This window comes from Bos indicus, chromosome 6 (genome assembly GCF_029378745.1).
Source record: "Bos indicus isolate NIAB-ARS_2022 breed Sahiwal x Tharparkar chromosome 6, NIAB-ARS_B.indTharparkar_mat_pri_1.0, whole genome shotgun sequence".
In the NCBI taxonomy this organism is placed as follows: Eukaryota; Metazoa; Chordata; class Mammalia; order Artiodactyla; family Bovidae; genus Bos; species Bos indicus.
Window position 1 is genome coordinate 94,287,592 of NC_091765.1, and position 12,095 is coordinate 94,299,686.

At 34.6% G+C, this 12,095-nt stretch overlaps 1 protein-coding gene across 5 annotated transcripts in view; it reads left to right on the plus strand.

Moving 5' to 3' along the window:
• BMP2K (BMP2 inducible kinase) overlaps window positions 1–12,095 on the plus strand; it is a 117,009-nt gene that overhangs the window by 91,038 nt on the left and 13,876 nt on the right. For 4 of the 5 annotated variants that reach the window (XR_011567244.1, XM_070791643.1, XM_019962992.2 and 1 more), the window contains one exon: window positions 5,947–6,057. The exons of the other annotated variant lie outside the window; for it this stretch is intronic. Coding sequence is in view for 3 of the 4 variants with exons in the window: in XM_070791643.1 (XP_070647744.1) it covers window positions 5,947–6,057 (111 nt within the window). In the remaining variant the exon portion in view is untranslated. The remainder of the gene's footprint in view (window positions 1–5,946; window positions 6,058–12,095) is intronic. 5 annotated transcript variants of the gene reach the window in all.

Consider the following 12,095-nt stretch of genomic DNA (forward strand, 5'->3'; position numbering starts at 1 on the left):
CCTTTGAATGAGTGGTGACATAAAAGGGCTGCTTTGTTATCCTGGTATGGCAAAAGTGAAATAAATTCTTTTCCATCTTATATCAGATATCTCAATGTTTTTACTTGCAGTCATTGCCTTTTATTAAACTACCTAATACATTTGTCAAACTTCACCGTACATATTTTAGAAATTATTTTTTGGAAAAGAGATATGTGGAGTGTTTTGAGGAGCTTGCGAAACAGTAGTGAAAACTCGCTCCTGAAATTTTAATGATCAGTTCTCTGAGTCTTGGGTGTGTGTGTGCGCATGAGTGCCTGTGCCAAGTGTTTTTCCCCATTTTGCATGTGAAAAGGTCATTAGTTACAGTTCCTAGTTTCTATTTTGTTTTCGGTAGCTGGCCTTATGAGAACATTTATTAGGTGAAGTACTTTGTTTCAAATTGATATATATTTTATGTTAAAGTTTATAAATGCCCTGAATTCATGTAAGAATAGTTGTTTGGAATTTAAATTTGTATTTTACTTATTGGTTATATGATTATGAAAAATTAAATTGATTAAATACAGATATAAAAATGAGTTCTGAGCCTTTAATAAAGGTTTGTTAACTTTGGTAAAACCAATTTACATTTTTTCATTAAAAAAATTATTTTTAAACCACAACATTTTTTGTTTGGCATTTTTCCTACAATTTATGTTGAGTTGGCTAAAAAGCAGGGTTTTTAAAAAAGAAAAGTATCTCTTTCCTTTAGAGAGATGGTAGGGAGATATAGGGGGTAACCAATCATTGTAATTTATAGGATTATTTTTAAAGCAAAAGATAAAATTAAAGTATTCATTTTAATGTATTCTAAGCAGGATAGTAATAAAGGTTTGCTAAATCAGTATTTTCTACTCTTTGGGTGAAAACTCCTGTCCACACTGTTTTAAAAACATCAATCAGTTTATGGAATGGGTAAAGTATTCACATTATTCTATACCTCATAAAAATGTTATTCTAAGCTCCCTAGAATTGATGATAACACCACGTGTTAGTTACTTTGCACAGGCAGGAATGGCATACAGGTATATACTTCATAAAAATTGGATTTAGCTTGTAAAACTCTTAACCAGCTAAATATTTGCTTTCAAACTTAAAGGTCTGCTCACATGTGTAATTTGTGTTTGTATTTGTATACATGTGTATGCCAAAGAGAGAGTTCACTGCAGTATTAGTTATGAAAAGATATTAGGTTCCAAATGAAAGTGCAGGAGGAACTTTATCTAAAGGTCAGACTTGGAAACAACTCAGCCATTTGGAAAACCGCCTAGATGGTTCCTGAGCTATTGAACTCATTGTCACAAGGATGATTTACTTAAGTTAGCACATAGCAGCAGAAAGCATGAATTCTGATACCTGGCCGTGCCATTTAACTAGGTGTAACTCTGTAAAGTTACTTAACTGCTGTTCACTTGCTCATTTCTAAACTGGTTATAATGATGCTTATCTCATAGGGTTGTCAAGAAGGTTCAATAGTCTGCACTCCATAAATGCCACTTCCACTTTTTTTACCTTCTGTGTAAGTCTTTGGGGTCTTATTTCTGAGGTTATTTTTTCTATAAAAATCATTTAAAAATTATATCTAAGCTGTCAGGTTTCTCAGCTGGCAATTAAAAAAACAAATGGAAGGGGTTTTGTGGGCAAACATGTCAACAGCAGAAGTGATTTATGACAGCATGGAAAGAGATTGACTACTCCAGGCAAGAATATTGGAGTGTGTTGCCGTTCCCTTCTCCAGGGGATCTTCCCAGCCCAGGGATCTAACCTAGGTCTTCTGCATTGCAGACAGATTTTTTACCAACTGAGCCACCAGGGAAGCTTCTAATAATTGATAGGCACAGTAATGGGCTTCAAAAAAAGTGAAATGTCTTTAATAAAGTTTATGAAGAAATCAGTAATGTATAGAATATAGTTTAGAAAGATTTCCTCCCGCATTTGACTTAATTGTAAAGCTGAGTCATCGTTAGCACTCCTTTCACTCACAAGCAATAAGGTATCTAAGATTTGATCTACTTGATAAGATTTAAATTACACAGATGGATCTCTTCTAGAACCTTGAGTTTCAATACACTAATGGTGTAGTGGAAAATGATTGTTGGTCATTACTGGTTGGTTCCTCTGTCTCTATCAACATTTTCCAAATTGAAGAAATAAATTACCAATGAATATGAAATGCCAAATTTATCTTTTTTATCAGCACAGATATTTATCAACAAATTTTCAAAGTCTTTTTAAAGATTTTTTATATTTGGCTTATGAAAGCTTTCCAGTGAGAAACTGAATACTTTTATGTTTGGACCTTAAAAATACTGGCATTGCCCATATAATGATTGTTCAGAATAAAACATTGCCATTTGAAGTTTTATTTTTAAAATAGTATGTGGTTATTTATTTTAAAAAAAAAGAAAAAAGATGTACTGTCTAGGAAATACTCTACTTGTATTTTGCAGGCAGTAATTCTAAAATTTTGAGATGTTACAATTCTAAGATATTCATAATTGGTAATTTAAAAACCCGTTTTTTAATCATTTTTAAGAAAACAGTGGAATCCACCTGGCCAAGGGAGTTAACATAAAATATGAGTCAAAATCTTCTTGCTTTTGCTTTCAGTATAACAGTATTTATGGTTTGGGATTTTTAACCTGTTCCTATTTAAGACCAAAATATTACATTGAAATTAAGCATTATTAATAAAGCTAGTCTCAATATTTTTTTAAAATTTAAACTTGTATTTTTCATGGTCTTTTGTATCAAAACATTCAGATTCATATGTTAACTTTAGAAATCTAATTGTCATAATCTTTAATACATTAAGCACTAATTAGAATATGGGTGTTTGCTTTGGGAAAATTTAACTTGCCTTTGAATAGTCGTATAGCTCTACACATTAATTACAAGTAATACTTGATATATTTTCTTGTTTATGGATTTATTGTTTATTTCTGTTTAAAATTGCATCAAAAGAACTAAAAGGAAGAGTCGAAAAAACTAAAGTCTGTGGCTCCTTTGCGTATTCTACTGAATGTGCGTTTTTTTTCTCTGACTGAAGCCACAGTATGAAGTAGATATTAGTATCAGTATATAAAGTTAGTTTGTGGTAAAACATTACCTCTCACCATTTTAACCTGATTCAGACCTATTGCTGTTCTTTTAGGGCAGAATAACAGAACTTTTCAGGCATATTAGAATGGTGTCAAAGTATCAGATGATGACTCTACTTTTAAATGTTATTCTTTAACCTTTTGGCTATTCAAGCCATTATCCATCCATATAAGCTGTTGAATTAACTTTTTAGAGTATATTCATTTTTCTGATGATATTATGGAATATAATTTGATTCTAAAATTTTAAAATTGTCTATTTTTGCCATCTGTATCTATTAAAATTCTTGAAAAAATGCTGTCTTCATTCAGCACAAATATTTTGGGAAGGCAGGAAGAGGTAAGTTACAAATCAAGCTTAAGTTTTACTCTAATGAAAAGAAAACAATTCAGAAAAAGAAAACAAAAGTTCTTTGAAAATGGAGCTTAAATACATTTTAGGGGTGACTGTATTTGAAAAGTAACTCTACATACCATTTCATTAGTTTTTATTTATACATAGTTGTGCCCTGGGATTCAGATTATCATGAGAACTTCAGAAATCTAAATGATTAAAAAAAAAAAATCCTTCTTGGAAAAATTTATCCTATTTTGTGGAACAATGAGAACATGATTCACTTGATAGTGAGTTTATTCTGCTTCCTGTTTTGAAATAATTGGATACATGAACTTTGTACAGAACATTATCTTCATATTTTAAATTGTGGGGACCCCATATATAAAAAAATATTACTCCTACATGGTAGCCTTTATATTTTTTTCATAGTACAAACAGCATTTGTTACTGATTTCCTGAATTAAGGATACAATGACTATTTTGAAAAAGAACATCTAAATTGAATTTTCATTGCTTTCTATTTCTATATTGGATTTGAAAATAACCTCTTGAGTTTTGAAAGTTTTATTTGTACATAAATCAGTTGTCAGGTTTGTTGCCTTAAAATATTAGTGTTTCATTCAAAATTTTAAGTAAAAATTTAAACAACCTGAAGTTTCATGTGTATATTAATATACTTAGTTTTAGCCATAAAACTGATAATTATATCATAAAGGTGTTCCAAGGGTCAGTTGTCCATAGCAATAATTAAGTATTTTCAAAATACCTTAGACTTTAGGGCCTTGTCTTCTCAAACCTGCACTCTCTGGACCAGCAGTGTCCTGGCATCTGGGAGCCTGTTGAATTGAGAATCTCAAGATCCATTGCAGAACCACCCAGTCTGATCTGCATTTTAACAACTCCCTAGGTGTTTAGAATGCACATTAAATTTGAGAAGCACTGTCCTAAGAGATTGCTGCTTTAACTTGGGGCTTTTTACCTCACTCTGCAGTTAATAGTCTTTTTAGAGAAGTCTAATTCGATCTGGATTTCCCCTCCCCTCCTGCCATCCCTTAGAACTCACATGAAATCAGCATAGTTTACCCATTGTGTGTGTGTGTGCGCATGTGTGCGGACGATTAGTCCTGGCTGACTCTGCAACTCCATGGACTGTAGCCCACCAGGTTCCTCTGTCCATGGAATTTTCCAGGCAAGAATACCAGAGTGGATTGCTGTTTGCTTCTCCAGGGGATCTTCCCGACCCAGGGATCGAATCCATGTCTCCTGCTTCTCCTGCATTGGCAGGCAGATTCTTTACTGTTGAGCCACCTGGCCTGGGAAGAAGCCAGTTTACCCACAGAATTCCTCAAACATGAAAAGAATAGTCCTGGGAATGCTTAAAATATCTGTAAGGGTAGAGTGGATCTGATTATCAGGAATCAGAGGATAAAGAGACATTTTACAGAAATCCAGAAGTTGTCAACTGATAAAGTGCCTGGGTTGTGCAGAGTTTAAGGGCAGGGAAAAATAATCACTACTAGGGAATCAGGATACACTAAATCTTCACACATACCAGACCTGCTTCTACCTTTGAGCCTCTGCTCTGGCACTTTCTCTGCCTGTCTGTTCTTTCCCAGGAATCCACTTCCACCTCCTGGGAATCTTTTCTCACCAGGCACCTGTTGGCATCACTCCATTCACTCTATTTATTACTGCAACCTGTGCCTGCTCCCTTATTTCCTTTTATCGTGCTCTACATATTTCTCTCTCACTTTGTTTTTAAGTCGGTATTCCTCGTGTTTCTTTCTTATTAGTCGTTCTTCCATGCTAGCATGTAACCTCCATGAGGGCAGGAGTCTTCTTTTTGTTTGCTGTTGTATGCCCATGCTCTAGAACAGTGCCTGGCACATACTAGATGCTCAGCTATTTATTGAATGGAAAAAATGAATTCTGTTAAGTCTTTTAATTTAGTAGAGAAATGTCTATATATTTGTATGTATGAGGATGGTTTAACCAAGTAATATGAGAAATGAACAGTAACACAAATTAACATACAGTGAATTATATTTTATTGCTATTGAAAAATATGATTTATCTCTTTTATGAATAAATGACTGTTTTTTTTCTGTGTGTATTTTTAGAGAAAGTTTGCCAAATATGTCTTTGTTTAATAATTGGGGTTTAACTTCAGACCTAATATGTTACAAGTTAAAAGATAACTGTTGTTTAAATAAGTCAACCTAAGTTATTTGTTAGGTTAATTATATTTAGTGAAATCTAGCACTGTGATTATTTTGTTAAACTTGCCTTTGTAGAAACAGATACGTATTTAAACTCAGGACTACCCCCTGATACTTAAACAAATGAACTTTGAATCTCATATTTTTCAAGAAAGCTGTTGCTTTGCTTAATTTTCACTTTTATTTGTACTGTGTGCCACTTTTTTTAAAATTTAAAGATCATTTTGTTTTTATTTTATTTTTTGTTTTGTTCATCTTATTTTTGCAGACAGGCTCGAGGAAAGAGCAGCCTCAGATAAGAATGTAGAGCCACTTTCTGCTCCATATAACCATCCTCCAGAGGATCCTTTTGGTTCTGTTCCTTTCATTTCCCACTCAGGCAAGTTACATATGGAACATCATCACTATCATTAAAAAGAACACACAAGAACAACAGTAGTAACAAAGGCAAAAACCCTTATTATAAAGTCGAAGTCGAAATCAGATGTTAGTTACAGAAAATAGAACAGAAAATTATTTTAGCCTCTAGCTATCCTAGTTTTCCTAATGTTTTTTCCACTGGGTTATTTAATATCTGCCTTTTGCTGACACCTAAAAATGCTGATTTGCGTAGTAGAATATTAACTCTTTCTTTCTACCTTTATCATTGGATACTGTTTTCATGCATGAAACTGTCTCCACTTTTATATACTTGAAATACTTTTAAAGACATTTTTATACTTAGCTTTTGCTTAAAAATCCCATTTTCCTAGTTGATACATGCTCTCTTGTAGCTGCATTTTAAAAGTATTAGTGATTTTCTGTTTGTCACAACTTGTAACAAATTACCTATTCTTTTCTTCTTATTCCTTCTTTGATTTCAATCCAGAATTTAAATATTGTTATTATTCACCATTTAAGAATACTTGTAATAATATTTTCAAAGTGATTGCCTAGTTAACACTGTTGAAAATACAAGGATGGAATAGGATCCCACTTTGGCATAAATGAATTTGTGTGTATGCTTACATTATAGTGGAAAAACTGAGTTTAATCTTAGAGAAAGGAAGTGCAGTAGAAGAAATCACGCTTTACCAGAAGGTAAAGATTTTGTTTAATGTATTCAAGGTAATTGTTGACCATGTTCTTTGGTTCTGTTTTGTTTATTTCTCACTCAGGCAAGTTACATATGTGACTTCATCACAGCCATTTAGAAAAATTCATATAAGAGAGAGCAATAACAAAAGAAAAACGTGAATATAAAACCAAAATAAGATATAGGTGTTCAGGATTTCTGATAATGCACCGAGGCAGTGTTACGGCCTTTCAGATTTGGTTATCCAGAACACAACACAGTAACTAAGAGTGTTTCCTGGAGGGTTTCTTTATCTTATATTGGGGATGATAGTAGATACTTGATGAGATTATTGAAAGGATTAAATGAGAGCATGTTTATAGAAAACACAAAGTTCCTCCGTGTTGGTTGCTGTTGTGGCTGTTGTTATTGGTATGTTATTAAATAGTATTTTTACTACTTACTACTGAATTCCAAAATCTTAGTGTTCAGTAAGTTTTGTAGCTGCTATCCAGCTAGTAGTAGTACAGAGTTCCAATAATAATAAGCTAATTAACTACTGAATGAAATCTTTTCATAAAGTGTAGACCCAGGTTATGAAGCTGCTCCTCCACCAAGGACAGTTTTAACAGTGCCATTTGTATTTTTATTAAAGCATTCACTACCAGTATTCAGTACAGTATACATATATACATATCTGTTAAAAGCATGGTATTTGTTCCTGGTCTTGAAATGCACCCAGCTTTCCTTCTCCCTGAGACATGGTTGTTAGTTTGTATACTAACATGGGATGTGTGACTCTGTGAGTTACAGCTTGGACTATCTCATTTTAATAAACACCCTCAACTTCTGAAACATACAGAGTTTGAACAGTTCTGTCAATGAAATTCTGGATTTCTTGTGTTGCATTTCATTTTTAATTAGGTTTGGTGAACTTCCTTTACTCTCCCTAACCTTAACCTACCTCTTGGATCTTGTTATCTAATATGAAGTTAAATTGAATTTAAGGATGGGAAAGTTCACATGGTATATAGCAAATACTTACTGAAACATAAATTATTACAGATTGTCAGTCCAAATGCTGGATCATTATATAAGCCATGATGAGGTGTATCATTTATACCTTTAGAGTCTAGTGATTCTTTTTTTTTTTAAGTTTTTTCCTTGAAATTGTTGTTGTTGTTCAGTCACTCATTCATGTCTGACTTTGTGACCCCATGGACTGCAGCACGCCAGGCTTTCCTATCCATCATCAGTTCCTGGAGCTTGCTCAAACTCATGTCCATCTGGTCGGTGATGCCATCCAACCATTTCATCCTCTGTCATCCCCTTCTCCTCCTACCTTCAATCTTTTCCCAGCATCAGGGTCTTTTCTAACGAGTCAGATCTTTGCATCAGGTGGCCAAAGTACTGGAGCTTTACCATCAGTCCTTCCAATGGATAGTCAGGATTGATTTCCTTTAGGACTGACTGGTTTGATCTCCTTGCAGTCCAAGGGACTCTCAAGAGTCTGTTCCAACAGCACAGTTCAAAACCATCAATTCTTCAGCACTCAGCCTTCTTTATGGTCCAACTCTCATATCCATACATGACCACTGGAAAAACCATAGCTTTGACTAGACGGACCTTTATTGGCAAAGTAATGTCTCTGCTTTTTAATATGCTGTCTGTTTGTCATAGCTTTTCTTCCAAGGAGCAAGCGTCTTTTAATTTCATGGCTGATGCTCTTAATTTCTCCACATATGAATATGAGTTATGAAGTTATTCTATAATGAATAAGTATGAACAACTTTTAAGAAATCAAGCACAGTCTTTAATTTTGAGCACTTCCTTGGAATGCTCCCTACCTTCAGGTTCTAATTAGAACTTGTAGATTCTACTGATTCTTGAAGATCAAGGATTTTCTTCTTCTAGAGTGTCAGCAGTGGCTACTATTGTTGTGTGTATACTACTGTATACACACAGTGGAAACTGAGGCTCTGAAGCGGGGGCAAGTGACTTGCCTAAGGTCAGATAGTTTATAATCCAGCTCTGTCTGATGCTAAACTCTGTTCTGTAAAAATAGCAAAATGAAACTGTTGCATGACTTTTTTTTTTTTTTAACCAGTGTTCAGTATATATTCTGTTCTGTGTGAATTGTTCCACTTGTAGATGAGTTTTTGATGTACTGTGGAAAGAAGTGAACTCCATGTCCTAATTCTCCACCATCTTGATTTCCCAAGTGTCAAGTGTCTTGTTCTAAATAAAAACCTACAGTAAGAGGAGTAACATAATAGAAATGTCAGTTCTATGGCATTTTTAATCTGGCTGGCAAATATTACCCACCTCTAGTATGATTCTCTTCTTATACTCAGGCCTTGTTGCTTGGCTCGTGTTCTGAGAAATTGTACAGATTTTGATAAAACCTTCTAATCCAGTAATCCTTGAGTCTGGTGGGATAAATTGCTGAGAAATGATGGCAGGCAGTATGCTTCCAATTCCAAGTCTTACAGCCCCTCCTTTATACCCTAAATGATGAGACAACAGAAGGCATGTAATTACAATAGCAGTTTCAAGCCATTCATCCTCTATAATCCGATAGCAAGGAAAAGAACATCAAAATTTTCTTGAAACTGGAAGCTTCTTATATGATTAAAAAGTACCACCTGCTTTATAAGTAAAAGAACTGTCCTCTCGAAGATGGAAACCTGATTAAAAGAGTGGTAACATGAATGGTAAGATGCAAATATTCCCCTCTCCTCACACTGGTTTGGACGTATTCTAAATATTTTAAGTTTTTAAAATTATTCATATATATATATAGGCAGTTTTATATATAAACTATACATATAAAATATATATATTCGTTTATATATAAAATATATATATTAGTTTATATATAAAACTAAAGACACAGTTTATGTAAAGGTTCATTTATGTGATTTAGGAATACATTTGCAATATTTATTTAAAATAGTGTGGCATTGGGACTTTCCTAGCAGTCCAGTGGGTTAAAACTTCGCACTTCCAATGCAAGGGGTGTGGGTTTGATCCCTGGTTGAGGACCTAAGATCCCACATGTCATGTGGCTCAGTCAAGAAATTAAAAAAAAAAAAAAAAAAAATATATATATATATATATATATATATATATATAATGTATATATAGTGTGGCATTAACTAGGAGTTCATTCTTTATATAAATTTTTTGTTTTAAAAATACTAATAAACTGTATGAAAGTCTATGAAAATTGAGAAATTTTAGCTTTTGAGTTTGGAATCCTCTTTTGGACACTGAAAGACCATGATGTCTTTGAAATTTTAATACCTAGAAATATCTTTTTATGAAAATTCAAGCTTGGAATAGATGAATTCATGTTCTTAAATTCATTTGTTTAGGTAAGCTTGTTTTCCAGAATCTTTTAATAGTTTTTACCTTGTTCAGTCATTTTCCAGATCACTAGAATCAGATTAGTATGTGTTTTTCACAACTGTTGGCTTAGATGGTAAAGAATCTGCCTGCAATGTGGGAGACCTGGATTCAATCCCTGGGTTAGGAAGATCCCCTGGAGAAGGGAATGGCAACCCACTCCAGTATTCTTGCCTGGAAAATTCCATGGACAGAAGAGCCTGGCAGGCTATGGTCCATGGGGTTGCAAAGAGTCTGATTCAACTGAGCAACTTAACACACTTTCGCAACTGTTTAAATGAATGATAAGTTCCTTGAAGTTAGGAATTAATCATATCTTTGCATGCTGTATAATACCTTGTTGAATGAATTCACTATTGAAGTGTACTTTGGTAATCTAATATAAACTTTCTATCACATACCCTAATATTTGAGTTTTCACTAGATAAGATGGATTTTATAAATGTTTAGCTCTATCAGGTAAGTTCCATTATTGCCTTTATTTCCTCATTCCGTATGTGAGGAAGTTGAGACTTTTTTGGATGTCTGTCTTCCATGGATTTTGTAAAGTTGTATGTGCTTTCATTTGTTGATAAAGCCTTATAGTATTTCTAGAACTTAACCCTATGGTGAGTGAAAGTCGCTCAGTTGTGTCCAACTCCTTGTGAACCCATGGACAATATAGTCCATGGAATTCTCCAGGCCAGAATAGTGGAGTGGGTAACCGTTCTCTTCTCCAGGGGATCTTCCCAACCCAGGGATCAAACCCAGGTCTGCCACATTGCAGGCAGATTCTTTGGCATTTGAGCCACCAGGGAAGCCCGAGAATACTGGAATGGGTAGCCTGTCCCTTCTCCAGGGGATCTTCCTGACCCAGGAATCAAACCAGGGTCTCCTGCATTTCAGGTAGATTCTTTACCAGCAGAACCACCAGGGAAGCCCTGTATGATTAAGATATTTATGATAGTGTTCAACAAACACTGTTTGCTGAAATAGAAGCAATATCATTCTCATTCTGTTAGTTTTTTGTTTCTTTTTTAAAAATGTTCAGGCATAGGTTTGTAAAGGGGGATACAAAAGAAACGTAAGGCAAGCCTGTGGTTATGTTTTGAAAGGGGTCGGTTCTAAGCTGTACTGAATGTTTGCTGGTGATGATATTCTCCTGGTAGTTTATAGGATTTACAGAAGAGAGTTTTAGATTAGTGTCATCGGCCTTAAACTTGGACAGGTCTTTCAGCTTTTCTCTAATTTCAAATTACTTTTGTGTTAAAAGAGATTGGACTTGTCTTTAAAAATCTCTTCTTGTTTTTTTGATTTCAACATATAGTTGAAATTATGAAATAGGATTAAGATCACCAAAAGAAAGAAACAAGAAGAGAAACGAGAAAGCCAGGGAATGAGCATTGGTTGGTAACGTGGCGTATCTTCAAAATGGTAGGAAGTCATGACAGTAAGCTGACATAGAAAGCAAGGGGAACATTTTTGAAGACGTGGTTCATAAGGCTGAAGGGGAAAGATTGTAGCAGAGCTAGCTTACAGAGCATTTTCACTCTAATGTTACTGTGGGAGCTTAAATGGTGGGGAGTTAAGAGAATGTGTGAAAACCCCTCGGCACTTCATTCGCACTCAGGACAGTATTAGTTACTATCTTCTCTGATTGGTTTCTCAGGACCGTTAGCAGTGTGTGGTAGGTACTCCATACTCATGAAATGATGGTGTAAGCCAGCACAATAAGACAGCCCTCTACTGAGCGCCTGCAATGTGCCGGCACTGTTGCAAGCTCTTCACCTGTACTCTCGCTTTAATCTCTGCTGCAGTTCCCTAAGGCGGACACTACTGCTGTCCCTACTTTACAGATGAGGAAACTGAAACAATAAGTCATACCTGACTCCAAATGAGAACTTGAGTCATCAAATGACACTTTGATGAAGGGAGGGAAGTATGCTGTATATTTTGATATGGGCAGTTGCCAAATG